We start from the raw sequence: 21,743 nt of genomic DNA, 5'->3' as shown, positions 1-21,743 counted from the left end.
GTCTTTGACTTGACACATGCCGAAAGTTCATTTTAACATATTTATTTGAATTAAATCCATTAAAATTTCAAAACTTAAAATAGAGAATGAAAAATTGATGTTTTTAAATTAGTTATTTATATATGCATCATCGTTGATCTCGGTAATATGTCATGAATCCTAAAAATTGTTTTTTTGAAGGGAAAAAAGATGAACATAATTAGGCTACCGTCGCCATGCATCAACGGAAAATGAAGATTCGAACTCTAATATAATGTTAAGTTGGTTGAGGGTGAGACCAAATAAGCTACAATTAAGCGTAGTTTCAGTCCCATAACTCATGTTGATGGCTCAAACCATTTTTTTTTAAAATTTTTATCAATTCTAAAATAGAATTGGAGTACTCCAATATTTACTATCAAATCGACAATATTTGTTTGGACAAGGAAGGCATCAAACATAAATTAAAACCGAAACATTTTGTTTTGTGATTCCTCTCAACTGTAATGACAAAAGAAGAGCATATTATCTAATCTTGAAATTAAAATTAAATATAGACGTCACGTCGCAACAAAGGATTTATACGCGCGCACATCACACTAATCTCCAATCAAATTCAACCAGACAATTAGTTGATGTTGTCTTCATACCCAATCTAGTAATTAAATATCGGAACCATTATGGTTTTACTTTGAATTTAATGTGACACCTGGAACTATCAAATACTCCTTAAGCATAGAAAGTAGAAACCATCATCTTTTTTTTCCAAAAAAAAAAAAAATTATTAAGTAATGTCAGTGCCGAAAGATTAACCAATGATTTTCATATTTTTTTTCTCTTCAAACTCTGTAATATTTGGAGTCATGCATCTTTTTATTATCCTTATTATATATTTGTGTTCATATGCTTCATTATCTCGTCCCGCAATCCAAATAATATCGGAAACAGTTTAAAAAAATGTTAACTATATGTGTTTTTTTTTAGAAACAAGGGTATAAGAAAATAGAGGTGTTCAAACTTCGGATAAAACCGAAAATCCAAACCGAAAAAACCGAACACCGAACTGAAACGAAAACCGAATTTTGTAATTCGGATATAAATGTTAAAACCGAAGTTTATTTGGTTCGGTTTCGGATTATATATGTCAAAACCGAAAAAACCGAAATTTCATTAAATTAATAATTTTTTTATATTTTTATTTATATTATATATTTTGATATGATATTTAGTAAATGAAAAACTATTTTGAACAATTTTTAGTTGATTGTTGTTTGTTTAATTAATTTAGATCTTATATTTAAATATTTTACTAAGAAAACATGTAGAAAGTTAATATATTATATTTTACAATATATTTATATTATTAATTTAAATAATTATACAAAACCGAATTAACCGACTGAAATAACCGAACCGTTTTGGTAGAAAACCGAACCGAAGAAAAATGGTTCGGATATCGGATTATATATTTCTAAAACCGAAATAAAAAACCGAAAATCGAACCGAACCGACACGAACGATGAACAACCCTATAAGAAACACACAGTGGTTTATTTTTACCAGCTTTAACATATAATAAAAATTTTAAATTGAACGTTCCTCGGAAAAAAAGAAATTAAATTGAACTCAAAACAAAAAGGAATAGCCACCAAAGTTTGGCATGTATAGAAAAGAATAGGAATGGTCGCGCCAAACCAGTCCACCTTGCCGGATCGCTTATTTATATTGTCATTTCATGGAAGTTCCTCTATATTGGTATTTATAAATTTGGTCTTTGTTGCCAACTTTTACCACTCTATCCATCTTTACTCACTTTGATCTTCTTCTCCAATCCAACGAAATACCCATTATTTTCATTCCAGGAATGGCTGCTCATGGAAATTTCATTAGAATAAACCAAACCATATCACCATATTTTGCAGTTCCAAAGTTCAACTGTGGAGGAAGAAGACAGGTTAGCACTGTGTTAAAATTTTCATGTTTTTTTATGTTATTGTTACTTGGAATCTTCTGTGGTTATTTGAATCTTATGCTAATTGGGTTTTGCTTGAAATGGTTTTAAACTCAGTCGTCTGTTAAAGCATCAGCCAGGGGTGTTTCCGATGGGGATGAAAGAAAGATGGTAATAAGGAAAGAAAAAGATGGATGGAAGATTGATTTTTCAGGCGAAAAACCGGCTACACCGTTACTCGATACGATCAATTATCCTATTCATATGAAGAATCTCTCCACAAAGGTGCTTCGTTCAACAGTGAAATCCAGAATTTGTCTCTCTTTTTTTTTTAAAAAAAAATCTTTTTCTGCTATTGATTGATCATTGTTCTGAAAAAAGGTGATAACTGATAAGGTTTCATGGGTTGTGTTTATTTCATCTTCATTATATGTTGGTTTCTCAGGATCTCGAACAATTAGCAGCAGAAGTTAGAGCAGAGATTGTGTATACTGTAGCAAAGACTGGAGGGCATTTAAGTTCAAGCTTAGGAGTTGTGGAACTCACTGTGGCTCTGCACCATGTTTTCGATTGCCCTAAAGATAAAATTATTTGGGATGTTGGCCATCAGGTAAAGATTTAATTTTTTTTGTTTTATAGATAACGAACACTTCAGGAACAGAATCAAGATATAGATGTTTCTTCATGAAGTAATGGAGGAGATTGTAGTTATTTACGCTTATGGATAAAATATTCTTTCGGTTTCTCGAGTAATATATGAGTGGATTCTGAAATGGAGAATTTAATTTCAGACATACGGCCATAAGATTCTGACCGGGAGGCGGTCTAAAATGCACACGATTCGCAAGACTGATGGGCTGGCAGGATTTCCTAAAAGAGACGAGAGTGTGTACGATGCATTCGGCGCTGGGCATAGCTCTACCAGCATCTCTGCTGGACTTGGTACTTTCAAATTTGCATATTTTTTTTTCGAAAATGTGCTGAAAAATGGATTCACATATAAAATAATGAAAATTTGCGATGATAATAGGTATGGCTGTGGCCAGAGATTTATTAGGGAAGAACAACAATGTTGTTTCGGTGATCGGAGATGGAGCAATGACCGCTGGACAAGCGTACGAGGCCATGAACAATACAGGCTTTCTGGACACGAATCTTATTATTATACTGAACGATAATAAGCAAGTTTCTTTACCAACTGCCACGCTAGACGGCCCTGCCACGCCCGTTGGTGCACTCAGTGGCGCGCTGAGCAAGCTTCAGGCCAATCCTAAATTCAGACAACTTCGAGAAGCTGCAAAGGTAACTCGATTTCCTTCAGGTGTCAGCATTGATAAATTATAGGAAACTGGTAAAGTTTTGTCTTTGGTCTTTGCAGAGCATTACAAAGCAAATTGGACCCCAAGCACATGAAGTTGCAGCCAAGGTTGATGAATATGCAAGAGGGATGTTAAGTGCTTCTGGTTCCACGTTCTTTGAAGAGCTTGGTTTGTACTACATCGGCCCTGTTGATGGCCACAATATCGATGATCTAGTCAGTATATTTGAGAAGGTCAAGGCCATGCCGGCACCAGGCCCGGTTTTAATCCATGTCGTAACAGAAAAAGGGAAAGGGTATCCTCCAGCTGAGGTAGCAGCCGATAAAATGCACGGTGAGATTATATTACTGTTATACACAAACTTGCTAAAAATTAAACAATTTTTATCTATTGCAAAGAAAAAAAACATGGCATTTATTTTTTTCATGATCTTTCAGGAGTCGTCAAGTTTGAACCAAGTACAGGGAAGCAGATTAAGCCCAAGTCTTCTACACTTTCATACACTCAGTATTTTGCAGAATCGCTTGTAAAAGAAGCTGAAGTAGACAGCAAAATTGTGGCTATCCATGCTGCAATGGGAGGTGGAACGGGTTTAAATTATTTCCAGAAACGTTTTCCAGACCGTTGTTTTGATGTTGGTATTGCTGAACAGCATGCCATCACGTTCGCAGCAGGTTTAGCTTCCGAGGGTCTCAAGCCATTCTGTGCTATCTATTCATCCTTCCTGCAACGAGGATACGACCAGGTGAGAAATCTAATATAAAGAAAATGATATTTCGTCATGTTTTAGACCAAAGTATAACAGTTCTACATGTATGTATAAAGGTGGTACATGATGTGGATCTTCAAAAGTTACCTGTCCGGTTTGCAATGGATCGAGCTGGGTTAGTAGGTGCAGACGGGCCAACTCATTGTGGTGCGTTTGATGTGACGTATATGGCTTGCCTGCCAAATATGGTTGTCATGGCTCCATCAGATGAGGCTGAGCTAATGCACATGGTTGCCACAGCAGCAGCAATAGATGACAGACCAAGCTGTTTCAGATTTCCGAGGGGTAATGGTATAGGGGCCATTCTCCCACCTCATTTCAAAGGAATACCACTTGAGGTGAGCACAAAATTCTACTCTTATTTCAAACGCGTTGGCAGCAATAATTCCCTGTTTCTTGATTAATGTCAATTGATTCAGCTGTAGACACATAATATTTGGGCAAGTTTAATAGATTCGAACTATCTTTTGGTACTACGATAGATACTCGATCCTATAATCATTATTAAAGTTAAAACAACATATTCGAGTCTTTTCAGTTGCAGTTGAAGCAATTGTTGAGAGATGTCGCTAAGCAATAACAATTGCACCCATTGTCCTGTGGGACATTGGTACCAATCTTGACACTGTTTGGATATTGATTAAAATGCTTGAGTCAATTATATACTTTTTGGTATAGTAAATCACACCCAATAGTACAAACAAACCTTGTATGAACCAACCAAATCCCTCAATTGAAATAACGATTGAGTGCATATTTATGTTGTTTGACAGATTGGGAAAGGCCGAATAGTAAGAGAAGGGAACAAAGTGGCGATTCTTGGATATGGAGCAATAGTTCAGCAATGTTTGGAAGCTGCAGAAATGCTTCAATCCCTTAAAATATCATCAACAGTTGCAGATGCAAGATTCTGCAAACCATTGGATGCTGATCTTATACGAAGACTGGCAAAAGAACACGAAATTATAATCACCGTGGAGGAAGGTTCCATCGGAGGGTTTGGATCACATGTCTCTCATTTCCTGAGCTTAAATGGTTTCTTGGATGGACCCCTTAAGGTACAAAAAGTTACATATTTAGTTCCATCGATTCCACATTAACCATTTCCCTCTTTCTGTTTCTAATATATTGTTAATTTTTTTCGAATTGCAGTTAAGATCAATGGTGCTTCCAGATAGATACATTGATCATGGAGCACCACAGGATCAGATCGAAGAAGCTGGTCTCTCTTCGAAACATATTTGTGGCACGGTTTTATCGCTTCTTGGAAGGCCTATCGAAGCTCTCAAACTACATTGAGACTCGAAACAATGTTGCATCGATATGCTCAATTTTTTGTTAATATTTACATATGGGGAGGATGGAGGAATGTATTGCCAAGTTCTATTCTTGGAACTCACTCTTTCAAACTGCAAGAATACAAGAAAATACTTAATAAAGTTGTTTCAACAGGCAAGATTTTACATACATGATACGAAGTACCAATGACTCACCAATTTATTGCAGCATAATCCCGTTGTAAATGCTATGAATCAAGATTATAGTTATGTTAACTAATAATTTAAGGCACAAGTATTTCGAATGGAAATTGTGTTCAAAATGGGATTTTTTTTAATATAATTTTTGGATTCAAAGAGATGGGAGCCTTTTTAGACTGCTTGGATATTGATAATCAGATACCCATCGGTACCAATCTTGACACTGCTTGGACAATGGGTATCTGATTATCAATATCCAAGCAGTGTCAAAGAGATGGGAGCCTCTTCTAAAAAGCACCTGGAATTGCCTCGACTGAAACTAACGTGTCAGCCAAATGCTGGAGCCTTTTTGAGAATGTTGATGAAACAAGAGAGGGCGGAAAGGTTACAACTATTACTGCATTTGACAACCGTACCACACTTTTCAGAGATCTGATAAAAGAAAGCATGTCCCATTGCATTTTCGAACTTTCTTATTTTTCATTTTTTTCGTTGAAAATTTATCAACATATTTTTTTCTTCCCTCTGAATAAGAATCGAACTTTAAACAAAATAAATTCCTAAAAGATAAGTGTATGAATACTTATAAGAATAAGTTTTTGGTTTTAAGAGAATTAAGCACCTGTACTAAATATTTAGAAAATAAACGAACATTCTATGAATCTCTTGGTGTTATAATGAAAATGTTGAAAGCTTCATCTTTGAATCGAACTTGTATGTAATTTTTAATTCAAAACATGGTAGACACTGACCTTGCTAAAAAGTCGCATTGCGGTGAGCACAGTGACCGAATAGCAACACGTCCTCCCACACTGCTTCCAAGTGAAAACACAAAACCAGAATTAAAATTCTTCATGGATAATCAGAGGATAAAATAGGCTCAAGGCAGATGATGTTATATAAAGGGAATCCCTACTTTGGTTGTCTTTGATGTTCCCTCAATTCATCACTCCAATAATAAGTATAAAAGATGGAAGAAATAGCATTATTGGATTTAAAATAACTCCATGAACTCTAGCATCATAAAAACGCCTGATAATTTATACCAATTTGCAAGGAAAAAGCTAAATCCTAGTTGTAAGAATCATGTCGAGAAGTTCAAGATTTCAACTATTATGCAATGTAATGTTCCACTGGATGCTGGAGAAATATTGCGCGAAAAACTACCACTTCGAGGCTTGTCAGCAGCCATGGATATTCCCAAAACTGTTATCAATTCACTCAGGACCTACAACCAAACACAGGTAAAGAACCTCAGTAAGAGCTCAACCTCATCAAATGCATTCACGAAGACAATGATATAACACCAGACATCGTATAATCATTCTGCAAAACAAGTTCAATTAACCGTTAATAATGGGTACTTAGTGGAGCTATGCCCAGAAAATAGTTGAAATCACTGGGACATTTCGAGCCAAAGAAATGTTATGTGATATGCTAGGTTCACGGTAAGATAATCACATATGTCCGTCATCAACCAACATGCAGATGAAGATAGATCACTTTAGTGTAAGATTCAAAATTTGATAGCTTAAGATTCCAACATATAGATCTAAAATCCAGTAGGGTATATTAAAATCTAATATACAGATCTCAGGGCATTGGACAAAAATGGCTTTTGTCGACCCAAAAATGTGCCACCCGCACATTTGATCATATTAAAACTTCCAGCATTCAGATTTAGTATCATAATGATGCACGAGTTAACATATTCATGAAAGTGCATCTTGCATCTAGGCAATGCCGTGGATTAATACGGATATCACCAGCATTCAACAAAATTAACATCTAACAGGAAAAAAGCAAGGCATTCTCAGATCACCAAATATTAAATTTATAAACGCAAGGTTGCAACTAATATTTGACAAGTAAACAATTTACATATATCTTACTTCTCCATATACCCCAAAAATCCCATCTCAATGCTCATTTAGATACATTAACCTGTACCATTTTATTCAAAACAAATTGCAAAATCATGAAGAAATCAAGAAACACAAAAAGAAAAAAAAAAGATTTCAGTCTCTTTCACCCATAACTCCGAAACGAAACGACGAAACGAAACTCACATGACAAGCAAATGACGACTGTTCGGTTCAGTTAAACTATATTAGTTGTAATTACGCCTTCAATGGATTTATGCCATTTCAAGTTATTCAGCAGCTCCACCATAATCATAAAACAAAAGGGCATCTGCTCAATATCTTTCAAGTTTCTGCTAGCTACTACAGAAAGAAAGGTATCCAATTTTTCCGTCAAACAGAAGAAGTCTTGTTAGAAGCACTTAACAATCCAGAATACAAGATAACGAACATGAGCAAGCAAAAGCTATTTCCACTATAGAACCTGTTCACAGTCAACGGGACGACAGGGATGTTCATGGCAGGATTTTTTGACAGCTGCTCAAAGGGCACCACGCCACCACCCCTAGCAGCTTCGTGTGGAGGCTGCTTGAGAAGAAGAAACCGAGCTCTCTAATTTTCTTTCTTTGTTTGATTAATTGATGCGGGTAACAAGGTCACGACAATTAATAATATTGATATAATTGATTCGATTATAATAAAAAAGTTAATTTAAATAATAACTACATAATATATAATTATGTAATTACCATTTTATAATTATATAAATCATATATTGTTTTTTTATCATTTATATTTTTATTTAGATATTACTAATAAATTTAATTTTTATACATATTTCGAATACTTAAGAAATCATAAAATAATAATTAATTTCATTATTTATTAAATAAATTACTCAAAATTAAAATAATAATATTAAAATCTTACAATGATCTAATCAAGTTTTCGAATACTAACCTTAATTTATATCGTAATTAAATATTAAAATGAATAAATAAAAATAAAGAAGAGGAGGCGAAGGCCAACACATGTTAGGACCATGCAAGAGGAGCAGAAAGTGTCCGGTTAGATCACATAAACATCACTCTATTTTGGTGTTGGATATCAAGATAGAGCACAGTTGGAGTTGCTCTTATTAGTCAATATATATAGTAGATTTCAAGTTCATGAAAATGGAGCTATTTGAAACTGATGATACCCTGGGATGTCCCGGGTCACGGATAGATCCCGAGACGACCCGAGCCATGAAGTGTATAACATAACATGAAGGGTGCTCGAGTCGGGATGAGATATTTTCGAACTTATCGTAACAAGGAGTTAATGCCCCGAGCCATTGAATTACCCGGGACATGACCTCCTCGGGGTGAGAAATACCCGGACCCTCATGTAATTCCCCGAGAAGCATTTTACCCTGGCCACCTCGATATGGATGTCACATTAAATGGCGCCGACTTGATAGGGCATGCACAACCGACCTATTCCTGATAGTAACATTAATTGCTGATAGAATCCGGCGGGCTGGATGTGACTAGTATGAGATTTGACATGTCAAAGCAATAGGGTATAATCAGCCACCCTACTATATTTAATGCTCAACGCGATAAACGAGGTTATCATTGCATCTCTTGTTATAAATATCAGGTTCTTTATTCGCATTTATTCAGGATCAAGCTATTAACTTACACATTGAATACTCTCATTTATTGGGCATTTATTCCTTATCTTACCCTGGATATTCATTTTCACAGTTTTCATTCGGTGGTATTAATCTTTCTACTTGAGTTCCCTTTTAATCGATGGAAGAAATTTTTTAAGTCCTAACGTCCGACTCATATTTCCTTTTATATTCTGATAGTATACCCGAGCGAGTATCCGACCCGACTCCTCCCTTTTTACCCGGGTTACTTCAGAAACATTGCCCTCAAATCCGTTTTTCAAATCCAAATCATTCGATGCAAATACAACTTGAATGAAGCCATACATACATATATTTACCACATAATTCTTGATGAAACAATATTAGTATAGTTTCACTCGACTTATTCCAATAACAGATTTACCCTATAAATTCATTCTAGAACTTCATGGGATTCTTGGGTGGACCTTAATTACTGTACACAGAAAAAGCAAAGTTTAATAATCATAATACTGTGAGGAATAAGTTTATTAACCATAAATTATAATTCTGTGAACTTCAGCAATCAAATGACTCAGATTCATCGCAATATACTGGTCAATAAAAGTATGATTTATTGCAAGGATGACTTGACTTGTACATACACACTGAAATAGCTCTAACACTAACAGCACCAAAGGGATGTACATCAATATAAACACAGTCGAAGAAGGCCCCAGAAATTTTCTTGACACTAATTTTACATTGCAACAAACCTTCTAGCCACAGAAAATATCTGAAGCCACCTATACTCGAAACCCATAAAATATACCCAGTCATACATATTGGTACAACATTAGAAAAGAGATATCAAGCTACGTTTGAAAGTATACGTTCTTTCTGATCTTCGGGGTGTAAAATTAACCCCAAACATCTCCTTGGGAGAGTGCCCTGATTCAATAAGACCAACCAGCCTGGCAACAAGCAATGCACTATCATATATGTGATTCATATCATCGGTACTGCACCACAGACGATGAGCTAACTGTAGCTTTCTGAGTTTGGTATTGATGCCAATGCCCCACTTGAGGAAGAGCATTTCTCTTTCTTGTTCTGAAAGCTTTTTCTCCATCTGCTTGCTCAGCTTACGTCTCTCTTGACTAAGGTCCTTCGAGCTGATATTACATAAAAAGTTTAAAAAAATAACCAACTTTAGGGAACAATTAGCCATTGTCATTGGCTCAAAAATCTTACCTTGAAGCAAGTGTTAAACATTGACCATTCACTATGGTTTTCTCTCCCCGAGAGAATTTCTCCTTCAAGAATTTCATTCTTCTCATCTCTACCTCCATGTATATAGCATCTAAAGGGTCACCTTGAAAAAGTAAGAAGAAGTAAGTTCTGTGTACAAGTGAGACATTGCAGTCATGCCAAAGGTCAATTATTTCTCTTCGGAGCCTTTTGAATTCAGTTGGCCAACTTGAAAGACCTTTGAATTCTTCTTCCATTGGATCTAAACCGACGTCCTTGACATCCTTCTTTGAAGACTGATTGACCTTTGTTTCAGTCTCGCTATTAGCCTGTATGAAATATAGATGCTGATGCATAAGAGTTACAACGGGAAACCAATTCAAGTGTCCAAAAATTTTGTAGATGTAATTATTGCTTTTTTGTTCTTATGTATATGTATATATACAGATAAAATAAATCTGCATATGCATGACAAAAAATACTTCAAGAAAGAATGTAATCATTTAGAATATACTTTTGTTAGACAGAAATGTTGACTCACTGGATCTGTGACACTCTCTTTTTCAGTTGGAAGCTCGGTCTTTTCACTCGTGTCCGCAGAACAGCAGATGACATCCTCAGCAGTCGAAAACTCTATATATGGTGCACCAATCTCAATATCAGAAGTATTTTCTGGAGAACAATGAGAATCTTTTGTTGACAACTTATCCATGTAGGAATTAAAATTTATTGGAGGTATTTTCCTTTCGAAACTCTCCTTTTCTCTTTCTGATCCCATTGATGATGTATTCTCATTGTAGTCCACAATCTTGAACCAAGGTGAAGCTGAATCAGTGGTAACCATGCTTGCTGTGCAGCTTCTACTTCTAGTAAACTTCATGCTTCTAGAGACCGATGAATCTGTGGCTAGCTCATGTGTTAAAGATAGCTCTTCAAGAGATGCCATATCAAGAAAATGAATAGATCCAACTTCACTCCCTTTCTTGAACATTGGTGGTATTGACTCTTGGACGTCATTCAATGATGAAGAAATTTTTTCTTGTTTCTTCTTCAAGGGTATAGGTCGAGACCCTTCATCTGCTTTTAATTCATTATCACCCTTCAATGGAGGTTCTTGATCTCTAGCCAAAGGCGGGGATGGAGATTTAGATTCATCACTGTCTCCATTCACAGACAATATTACTTCAGGGAATCCATTGTTTTCTTCTGAATGTAAGTTACTTGATTTCACAGAACCTGTGTCACTCGATTTTTCTGTCTCGATGCAACGAACTTCCCTGCACAGATCTTCTAAAGTCCCATTACTTCGTTTCTCTATGTCCTCCCAACCATGGGATGAATCACCTTCACTAAAGTTTGAACTGCTAATCAAGATTCTTGGAGTAGCATTATTACTCTCGAAGTTCTCGTTAAAATAAGGAATTTTAGCAAAATGATCTTCCGAACTGGTCCTACTGAGTCCATCAGAAAATGTTCTGTTATCAACATCCAAGGAGTGAGGATCTGCCAAAATGGAACTCTCCTGTTCTTGAATTTCACCCTCTGGTGATTTTTGAACTCGCAAATGAGGGTAGTTTCCCAATCCTACCTAGAGAAAAAATCAGGAGTGTACTAAAAATACGAATAAGCAGTACAAAAAGAAAGCAACAGATCAAGCAATGAACGTTTACCCGTATCGCTAATTGTTCATCATCTCCCAGCATTTGTAGCAAATCTCTCACTTGAGATTGAGCTATATCTCTTTGCAGAATAAGTTCTTTAATCTCCTTCTCTAGCTGCGTCAAAAAAAAACTTCAATAAAGATTCAGGTTTCACCGAAGCCTAATATTGACAGCCTGGGAGATGAAAAACCACTATCAACCGTCATTTTCATATAGTACCATCACCTTTTCGATTTGAAGATCTTTCTGACTAAACAATGCCGAATGATTTGATGGGGCTGCAGATTGGGGACTCCTGAGTTGACTCTCTAATCTTGCTAGTTCACTCTGCAAATGCTTTATTAATGCTTTGTCCGACATGACCACATTAACTTGGGCATTGGTTCTCACTTCCTTTGCACAGCCGGCAAAGAGAAGAGTGTTCCTTGATTGCTCAACATGACTTCGTGCTGGGCTCATCGTACAGATGATGGCTGTTCTACCATTTCCTCCCAGAGACGTTTGAAGTATTCGAGTTAACTTTGAATCTCGATAAGGAATATGCCCATTTCGGCCTTTGCTGCATTAATTATGAAGCAATATGAATGACTAACACAAGACTGTACTACAAAAATATCTCATCCTTCCCAATGCCTTTCATATTTATATACGATACAACTAAGATTTTATACGACCGAGCGTCTAACTCTATAACATGAGTAATGGTTCATTGCTTTGTAGTAAGGATACGATTCAGTCACAAATTAAAATGGGAGCAATCATTACTCTCCAAATGATAGTGCATCAAAGGTTCATTTAAAGTACGATTCAGTCACAAATTAAAATGGGAGCAATCATTACTCTCCAAATGATAGTGCATCAAAGGTTCATTTTAAAGTACTATAGATCTTCGCAAAATAAAGTTAATCAGTGAACAGACTTTGTTTTTGGCTTTGGCTTTCTATTTTTCAATCTATTCAAATGAAAATTTAGTTAAAGAACCAAGTTCTTAAAGATCCTTAGTCCATTGTTAATAAGGTGTAAAACAAATTACCAAAAAACAGTATGTGCAGTTTCACCCAACAGAAGTTTTAAAAACCGAGTTTTGGCAGAAAAATCATGAATACAACTAACTGACCTCAGCTTCCGAATCACTGTTCCCAATGTCAGTAAACTGCGATTGATGTGGCAGCCTTCTTTTAACCTAGTGCCAGCCGACAAAGATTGGGACGCACGCTCGCTTCCAGCCAGATCGACAAAATTCTACACAAAGACAAGGTATTGATTTCCATTTAAAAAAAACAAACAAACAAGAACATATAGTAAAACTTAAATATAGCATGTAGAATGATAATCTTTAAATAACTAAGTACCACAGTGGCTGTAAGAGTGCTCGGATTGTCGTTGCCTAAAAACTCACGAGAGATGCTATCAACTGTCTGAAACAACGTACACATTAATCATCAATGGAAATTCATAAATATCTTTATTTCTGCAACAATATCCTGGAATATGATGAAATCTTTCCATTACCAGTCTAATAATCTGGTGAGATCTGGAGCTCGTTTCGTTAAGGGATGTCTCTCCAATCCGTCTTTGAGCTGCAATGATGACAGAGCTCTAGAAATTGATAATGCTGGACGGTCTATGATATATTATAGGAGGACTTTATCAAGATTTGTACCAATATTTTAGATTTTAAAACTGAAACAATATTTGCTACCACGGTTTTCAATAATAATAGATCTCAATCCTTGATGTTTACTGTTTCTAACTCGAAAATACGAAATATAAAATTAATAGAAACCTCCCCCAGATTCAAACAAAACACATGCGCCATCAACTGTGGGGAAAAATATGTTTCCTTGCCTTCACACACTGAAAGGAGCTGATTCATATGATTCCAGTCCCTCAAAATTTCTTCAGTGAGTTTCTCCACTATGGTTCCCCTCTATCAAAAACAAAAATGGACATAAGGTAACGACCAATAAATTAAAAACATTTTCCTCGGATTTACAACTCGCAGAAAAGAAATTCTTACCTCTGGATCGTCCAGAAGTCTCAGTGGAGTGCTATCAAAACTAAGGAGGTCTCTGACAGATTCATTATAGATCTCCATTGCAGAGAACTTCAAAACATATTCTCGCTCTGGATGCTGAAAACAACTCAACCATTAGAATTACAAAGAATGTTGTTCGCTTGGTGACCAAATACATTAAATCATAATGTAGCATTGAAGATAACCTTTTGTATATACTTGTATACATCTTCTATCGCATACTCCGTAATTCCAGTCATAGTGAAAGTCTTTCCGCTGCTTGTTTGTCCATAAGCAAAAACACTTGCTACATACAATTTTTTTTTTATGATTTGGCGTAAAGAATCCTTGAAACGAACACCCAAAAGAGAGAAAGGAACAAACTCAACTTCAAACTTGAAAAAAGGATAAAGCTTTACTCACAGTTCATTCCACTGAGAACTGATAAAGCAACATCCCTGGCTCCTTGTTCATACACCTCTCTGGTGGAGGAATCAGTCCTAAATACACTGTCTGGACAAAAAAAGAATCAGAAATTGAGCGACAATTCTGGGAAGAGAACCTAAATACAAAATCTAATGATGTATGTGGTCCTAAACTAAATAAGACCAAGATCACACTGATTTGTCGAGATTTAAAGAACCCAGTTTCTTTTTAAAAAAGTTTGACAAACATACTAGCAACAAAAAAATAGCAAGCCTAGAATTTCTTACCAAATACATATACAGAAGGATACATTAACCTCTCTGACGCAGAAAGATTAGCATTTCTGTAAACAATTGTATTGTCATTGATGCATTCCCAATCTGAAACATCATTCCTCAGAATTTCTTTATCATTTAAAGGCCTTAACCGCACAGACACGTAAATTCTCTCCTCATTGCCTTGTATTCCTTCGTCTCCACTCTCCATTGTCCCCATTTCCCACCTCAAAACTCTTGCTTTTTATTGAAATCAGACGGTGAAAATTCGTACCAAAACTGCACCAGGGATCATATCCATTAGCTAACGCCCTTCAAAAATGGAAAACATAACGAACGAACAAAAGGATCTGCATATCTTTGGTGTTTCAATTATATATTTCTGTGGTCACTCTTTTGTCTCATGCATTGATGGGGGATTTTGTATTTTCCATTTCTAAGGGCTGTGGACCATATAAAGTTACAGTCTGTCGAATATTTCATAATGGGTTGAAAATAACGTGGGATCAGGTTGAAAAATTGCCCTGAAAACTTGAGAAATCTGTTCTTGCCGATGAGTTTCATACAATGTTAGAAACCATCAATTGCAAGAAAACCTCTCTGTTTTCTAGGCAAAATTTCTCCTGATTTTGTATGCAAAACAGATAAATATGAATTCAGACTGAAAATTTATATTTGAAATCAAAGTTGATTCCTTTATTTTTTTTCTTTTCAGGATATGATTTGTTTCGTCATTGATTTTGATAAAAGATGAAAAGGATGATAACTTTCTGATCGTAATTTGCAATGATATTGCAATTTTCTGGTTACCCTTTTAGCTTCGAGCGTATAAGAAATTATTGGCCAGATTCAACACATTCATAATAATTACAATTTAACGTCGTAGATATTTCTAGATTAGTAAGATGGGTTTTTGCTGAAAATGCAAGTGTTTAAATTTATATATCAATCGTTAAATATAATTAATTAAATTCCATTTTGTATACTCAATCAACATATTATGGATTTTATTTCATACAGACAGATGAAAATATAATTAATGAAAAATTAACAGCTGTATTTCAAATTCAACAAAGATTTCATATTAAAAACATGAGTCAATGGTATTACTCTTTCTGAATAGATTGATATAATTGATTCCCTTAATCCCAATCATTAATGTTCTTTAATTATTAATTACTAAAATCTTTGTATACTTAAATAATTAATTTATACATGAATAAATAATAATAAAATTAAAGAGAGATTGTTGATAATTGATTGGGAGTGGGGAATATTGAAGTTGACCCCTATAAATCACAGCCCATGTGCCTCAAAGACGCGGTGTCCCATAATTAAAGGTAAAGCTACGTCCATATCCATCCCCATCCATGCATGCACGTGGCGTAGAAAAATTGTTTTATATTTGTGGTTTTCTTTAATTAAAAAAAACCTTTAAAAAATACACTTTCAAAATAACTAAAAATTTGTGTGAGATGATCATTTTGTGAAACAGATCTCTTATTTGGATCATTCATGAAAAAGTATTATTTTTTATGCTAAGAATATTACTTTTTATGCTGAATATCGGTAGGGTTGACTCGTTTCACAGATAAAGATTCGTAAGACCGTTTCATAGGAGACATACTCTTTAAAAAAAATAGAAAAGGAAAAAAACAAATAATCCAATCTCAATAGTTAAATATGCGTTCAATCTTTGTCAAACCGATTCTTTTCTTGCGTTCCATAACTAACCCAAATAACATTTTTACACTATTAATATATAATTTTTGAATACATAAATATGTATAGCAAATTTTGATATTAATGACAAATATTTTTTTGGATAAAAATTGATACAAAGCATTAAATATGTGATATTAGTATATGATATTTAAGTATAAACTCTTTAAGATCAGATACTAATATAAGATATTTGAGCAAACAAACAAGTGTAATAAGTTTTGATATTAATATTGTTGTTCAAATTTTATACTTAAAATTTTATCTTTTGTATCAAATCCAAACAAATTTGTTCTGCAATATCATATATGAGTGGGTCTCATGTGAGACCGTCTCACGGATCCTAATCTGTGAGACGGGTCAACCCTATCCATATTCACAACAAAAAGTAATACTCATAGCATAAAAAGTAATAATTTTTCATGAATGACCCAAATAAGAAATCCGTCTCACAAATACGACCCGTGAGACCGTCTCACACAAGTTGTTGTCATCATATATATGTCCTAAATTTTCAATATTTTGTATCGAACATCATCCGAAAATTTTTTTTTTTTATGTGAATTAACGATCATAGAGAAAGTTTCGATCTAACAAAAAAATACCACAGGTTTGAAGTGACTACCACACGGGCCAGAATCGACCCATTGAGTTTGTGGCCGACACAATCCCAGTTGTTATGAACGAGACGCATTCAATTTGAAGAAGCACATCCAACCATTCGTAAAATGTCTCACCTACTCAATTTGTAGCTACTCATCCCTACAAAAGCCTTTATCACGTACAATAAATCGAAATTTAGCTCGAATTCGATTCAAATTAAGATTCAAACGCGAGTTTGTCATTTCTGGTACATCAATCATCCCTCATGTTCAAATTTCAATGTAGCTATCACCGATTATCAATGGATCACATCAAGGAAAATGATACTGGCAAGTTTTGGGTCGTTCAATGTTCAATTCAATCAAATTATCTTACTCGCTTAAAGTAATACTATTTTTTNTTTGATATCTTAAAACCCCATAAAAAATTACAAAAACCTCCAATTACATAATATATTATTAATCCAAAATTAATTTGGTAACTTTTTGTAATAAATTGTATAATGCATTAAATAATCATGTAATTTATTATTATCGAACACAATTAAATGTGTAATGATTTTTTTCATGACCTTGTTTATTATCTCCTTTTCGTGTTTCTCAGAAATAGTAAAATTACAATAAACTAATGAAAAAAGACACTCGAAATAAATTAAAAAGGAACAAAAAATTAGCACTGAAATTAATTAAAGGGATTAAAAATAAAAAATTGAAAAAACCAAAACATTAATTTTAAAAATAAAAAAGGACCAAAATATAAATAAAAAATAAAAAAAGAATCAAAATGCAATTTTGGAATATGACATTTTTGTAATTTATGCCATCCTCCAAAATCATGTTCTATCGCCCTCCAAAGGATCACTCAATCTCCATTTCGGAGATTCAATTTAGAGTTGCTTCGGAGAAAAATCCATCCTTTATTACGGTGGAGATGATGGTAGGAGAAGCTCTAATTGATTTAAAAAAAAAAACAGAACAGAAGAAATATTGAATCACAGGTGAGAATACGGACACGGTCTTATAATAAAGCTTTTAACAAAGGTTTTCAATGTCACGCCTCGCATGTGACATAATTTTCGTCTTACTTATTGTAAGACTTACTCCATAATAATTTTTTTTGAACGTGATTTGGACATAATTATCAAGAATTTGCGAATTGAAACCCAACCTAGGATGTAATAAATCTCTGAATCATGTCTCACCACAATATCAATGTTACTGGAAGCATATAAAGCACCTGAAACTTGAGAAGTATAGAACGAAAAATAGCCTATCTTGTCAAGATATTGGGGATGTTACAGAAAAACGATCATCTAAGGTAAGTTGAAGAAACCCATAGGAAAATGTAGCTTACTAATGAAGTTGTCACTTCCAGACTTCTGGGCCCTTTGAGTATTGGCGGCATCACAGAAACCATCAAAAACGTTCCAATCAGCCATGAAAGAGCAAAAGTTCCAACCCTGAACCAATGGAGTAACAAGTTCAGCACGAAATCTAAAAAAGATGACCATAAGGAAGGATTAGATGTAATGATGTATATATTGTTATTAGAAGCACAACGTACTGCACATGGGTACTGTAGAGATTTAAAGTAAGGTTAAACATGCGCATTATTAACGTAAGGCATCCTATGGGGTCATGTGGTCAATTCAAAATATCCAAAACAATTCATCATCATACTCAAATATATATCTTACGAACTATCGAATGAACTCTAAAACAAAGATAGTTTTTAACAAGTGAGTCAGAATTACTGTTGTCTTTCATTTCACCTAGAATTCAAAAATTTTTAAATTTAGGCGCCCTTAAAAAAGCCTTGAGCCTTTAAAGCTCAAGATTGGGCTTCACAATAAGATGCAAGCTTCACTGACATGCAGAGCTTTGGTGATGTGTCGCAATGCAGGTGCCGAGCATCCTGAGCCAAGACTCAAGGTGCTTGCCTTCTGGACTTTAAATTACTAGAGTCTATACATGTGGATAAATATTTTCAAACTTCGAAGCTGGTTTCAATATTGATTTCATATATTACTGACAACGGACACAAAAGATGGCATATTTAATTCAGTAAGATGTAGAGCTTACCCATATAGAAGAGCCCGCAATTTGCTCTTCAGCCGATCAAAAATGAAATATGTTGTGACTATCAGAGAAATAGCAACTTGAAGGGTCGGACCTTCCTCTGTAGGAAAGAGTAATGTGAGCACACCAAGCACTATAAATGCAACAGAAGTCTTGATTATGAAGCTTGTGGCTGGAGTTTTAAACCGGGTAGTGACAGCCTGAACATATCGAGATTGTGTTACTTCTCTGGCCTTTTTCTTGATGTTGATCTTAGGGTTCTTCCTCTCATAAAACTTTTGCATAATAATTTTATCATGCGCTGATTCTATTGCATCCACACTATTTTTGTCTCCTCCATATGTTTGTATTAGAAAATTCCTAGCAGCTTGAATTTCTTCTTCAGAAGCTTCCTTACTAATTCCCAATCGCTTGTAGGGGTCCTTCACATTAATTCTGGGAAATATAGCTGTATCAAGTAGAATGAAGAAAAGCTAAAAAATTCAGAAACACCAGCTTCTCCAGCGTTAAGTGAATTAAACAGTTGATGTAAAACTCTGAGCAATAAATAATCCTATTATATAATCATTAACGTATTCAAATAACAGAAGTACTTCTAACGCAAGTGAAGTACAAAACATGATGTTAAGTATCCCCGTTTGTAAGTTCAAGACAACCTGATATCAGGGTAATAGGACCTAACTAAGCATAAGTTTGAAGGTCACTCCCGATTACAATAAATATATCATGCAAAGCAACTAGCGATAAACACTCAAATTCCTGTTAAAAAAATGTATGCAAAGAAAACATGTTAATACAAATCAAACATGTTAAACAATAAAAAATAACGCCATAGTCAACCAGTAAATTTACAGGATTACCGTTAGAGCCATTAGTAAGATCACCAAAGGAAGCATCCATTGCACACTTCACTAAAGTATGGTGTTGTTTATATCTCCAAGTTGAACCGTCCAAAACATTTCTAAATGACAATCAAGATGACACATCAATCATAAAATTGTGTGCCTGCAAGAACTCGACATGTATAGTAGAATTTGTACCTTTGCAGACAGAGAGGGTCCTTGGATCTCCCAATATTAGGAAGAGAGGTAACTTTCTTATTATGTGGTCCTGAACCACTTGTAGGTACGTAAAGACTATATTTTAAGGGGCTATAAGTCAAACCAGATGATGCCATTTGAAAATTAACCAGGTAAAAACTGTTACAAACGTCAGTCGCACTTCAGTTTAGGAGACTCGTAAAATGCTGCAATATCCACCAAAACAAAACAAAAAAATGATCAGCGTTTTTTAGTGCAATTACCCCAGCAATTCAGGATAATATAACAGATATATAGTTATTGGATATGGTGATGGTCATTGGCCCGTGCCAGTCATGGACTTGTTGATAAATAAAAAACTCTGGGAAAGACCCGCATGCATTAAAAAACATGGATGTATCACATTGAAATTAAGCAAAGAGCCAGAGCAATAATCTCCAACAAACAGATACGGACCAAATTAACTTTGTTTTGGGATTTGGTGGATCATCGAAAAGCTGTATTGAAAGGCTTTCAGTTTAATTCTTTAAGCCAACCCAGAGTACACTTAGGGGCCGAATTAACTTGGTCTTACAATCTCTACGATAAGTACACCAACCCAGGACCTCCAAATCCTTCTTTTCCTCCTTGGGCAAAAGAATGACAAGAAGAAACAGAATTTGAATAGTTTCTCTTTTGTCTTACCATTGACATATAAAAGATCTCCTTTTGTTCTATGTATGATCTACTTATCTATTTAAACATGGACCTTTAGTTTTAATTGGTAATGGAGGTGGTTTGAGTTTTTTAAGGTGAATAAAAAGGTTAACAGGCCATACAGAGACGCAGAAAATGCACTAAATACGCCCATCACTGTACAGTAGGAAGTTTGTAGCAATAGCCACATTCGAATATCACGCTGGTCAAAAGGCATTTCACCCAATTTTAAATTTTTTCCTCCTATTTTATTGACTTTGTCCATAAAGGCTCACAAAGGCCGTTCTCCTGCGCAATGTAGTTTACTTCTATGTACACCTTTCTTCCTCCTTTCTTTCAGTCATCGACAAGTTTATCAAGTATCCCTTCACTGCTTTCCACAAGGTACGTCCTCACCCAAGTCAACATATATACAAACAGTAATACAAAATTTTGCCCCACTCAAATTTTCTCAATCAAAAAAAAAAAAAAACGAAACCATCAAATAAAATCCCGAATGAAGGAATTCTTGCTAAAGCCAAGAAAGGCAATAGAGCCCCAATTATCAGACCTCATTATCGACAAGCATCTACCAAGAAAATCCGAAAGGCAGCACTGGTAGCTCAGAAATGAACATCGAACTCTAAAAACCTCAATCAGCAATCAAAAATTGGATAAAACCACACTACAAAAAGTTAAAACACCACAAACGGAAGAAAATTACAACAACAAAAAAGCGAGATAATCGACGATAAAAGATTTGAATTACCGCAGCAAGAAAGATTCATTCATAATCACCATAAAACAAATGCAAAAGAGATGGGAGAAGCGGAAGTCATGGCAAAAGGATAGGAAGTAATACCCAAAGAAGAACAAGGGTTTTTTAAGCTTGTCTGCAGACTTTAATTTTGATTTTAAAAAATTGCATAAAATACCATGTGGTTGTTTGGCAAATGTTTACATGGACTTAGGAAAAAAAGGGAAAAAGTACATAAAAATAAACAACATGGGTGAAATAA

The 21,743-nt window shown here is 34.9% G+C and overlaps 3 protein-coding genes and 1 long non-coding RNA gene across 7 annotated transcripts; 1 reads left to right on the top strand and 3 right to left on the bottom strand.

Moving 5' to 3' along the window:
• The first annotated feature begins 1,706 nt into the window (after positions 1–1,706).
• LOC140959586 (1-deoxy-D-xylulose-5-phosphate synthase 2, chloroplastic-like) lies at positions 1,707–5,492 on the top strand. The gene is made up of 10 exons (XM_073417501.1): positions 1,707–1,933; positions 2,048–2,215; positions 2,376–2,540; positions 2,722–2,872; positions 2,961–3,232; positions 3,309–3,582; positions 3,687–3,994; positions 4,075–4,356; positions 4,792–5,076; positions 5,171–5,492. Exons 1-10 carry the CDS (start codon positions 1,844–1,846, stop codon positions 5,315–5,317), a joined length of 2,142 nt encoding a protein of 713 aa, XP_073273602.1. The 5' UTR covers positions 1,707–1,843; the 3' UTR covers positions 5,318–5,492.
• LOC140959587 (uncharacterized) lies at positions 3,752–8,000 on the bottom strand. Of its 2 annotated transcripts, XR_012172011.1 has the most exons (5): positions 7,843–7,998; positions 7,389–7,440; positions 6,249–6,724; positions 4,106–4,437; positions 3,752–3,973 (listed from the first exon to the last, which is right to left on the bottom strand). It is a non-coding gene; the product is annotated as an uncharacterized lncRNA (long non-coding RNA). The 2 variants fall into 2 exon arrangements; XR_012172010.1 differs by lacking the exon at positions 7,389–7,440 and having other exon boundaries at positions 7,843–8,000.
• A 1,576-nt stretch (positions 8,001–9,576) lies between these two features.
• LOC140959154 (kinesin-like protein KIN-7F) lies at positions 9,577–15,302 on the bottom strand. Its single transcript, XM_073416951.1, has 13 exons — positions 14,619–15,302; positions 14,329–14,418; positions 14,112–14,212; positions 13,909–14,022; positions 13,737–13,818; positions 13,401–13,468; positions 13,241–13,306; positions 13,006–13,130; positions 12,114–12,447; positions 11,898–12,002; positions 10,769–11,815; positions 10,231–10,556; positions 9,577–10,151 (listed from the first exon to the last, which is right to left on the bottom strand). Exons 1-13 carry the CDS (start codon positions 14,824–14,826, stop codon positions 9,833–9,835), a joined length of 2,985 nt encoding a protein of 994 aa, XP_073273052.1. The 5' UTR covers positions 14,827–15,302; the 3' UTR covers positions 9,577–9,832.
• Positions 15,303–18,086: 2,784 nt separating this feature from the next.
• Positions 18,087–21,683, bottom strand: LOC140960425 (protein CHAPERONE-LIKE PROTEIN OF POR1, chloroplastic). 3 transcript variants are annotated; one of them, XM_073418688.1, is made up of 5 exons: positions 21,587–21,683; positions 20,050–20,255; positions 19,870–19,970; positions 19,013–19,457; positions 18,087–18,390 (listed from the first exon to the last, which is right to left on the bottom strand). In XM_073418688.1, the coding sequence occupies exons 2-5, from the start codon at positions 20,184–20,186 to the stop codon at positions 18,240–18,242; spliced, it is 834 nt and encodes a 277-aa protein (XP_073274789.1). In that variant the 5' UTR covers positions 20,187–20,255; positions 21,587–21,683; the 3' UTR covers positions 18,087–18,239. The 3 variants fall into 3 exon arrangements, with proteins under 3 accessions (XP_073274789.1, XP_073274788.1, XP_073274787.1); XM_073418687.1 differs by having other exon boundaries at positions 21,494–21,641; XM_073418686.1 differs by having other exon boundaries at positions 20,050–20,208; positions 21,494–21,626.
• Between the last annotated feature and the right edge of the window lie 60 nt (positions 21,684–21,743).

The sequence above is a fragment of the Primulina huaijiensis genome, chromosome 15, assembly GCF_012295235.1.
Source record: "Primulina huaijiensis isolate GDHJ02 chromosome 15, ASM1229523v2, whole genome shotgun sequence".
In the NCBI taxonomy this organism is placed as follows: domain Eukaryota; kingdom Viridiplantae; phylum Streptophyta; class Magnoliopsida; order Lamiales; family Gesneriaceae; genus Primulina; species Primulina huaijiensis.
The sequence above is the reverse complement of the archived record's forward strand: the minus strand, read 5'-3'. Positions and strand labels throughout refer to the sequence as shown.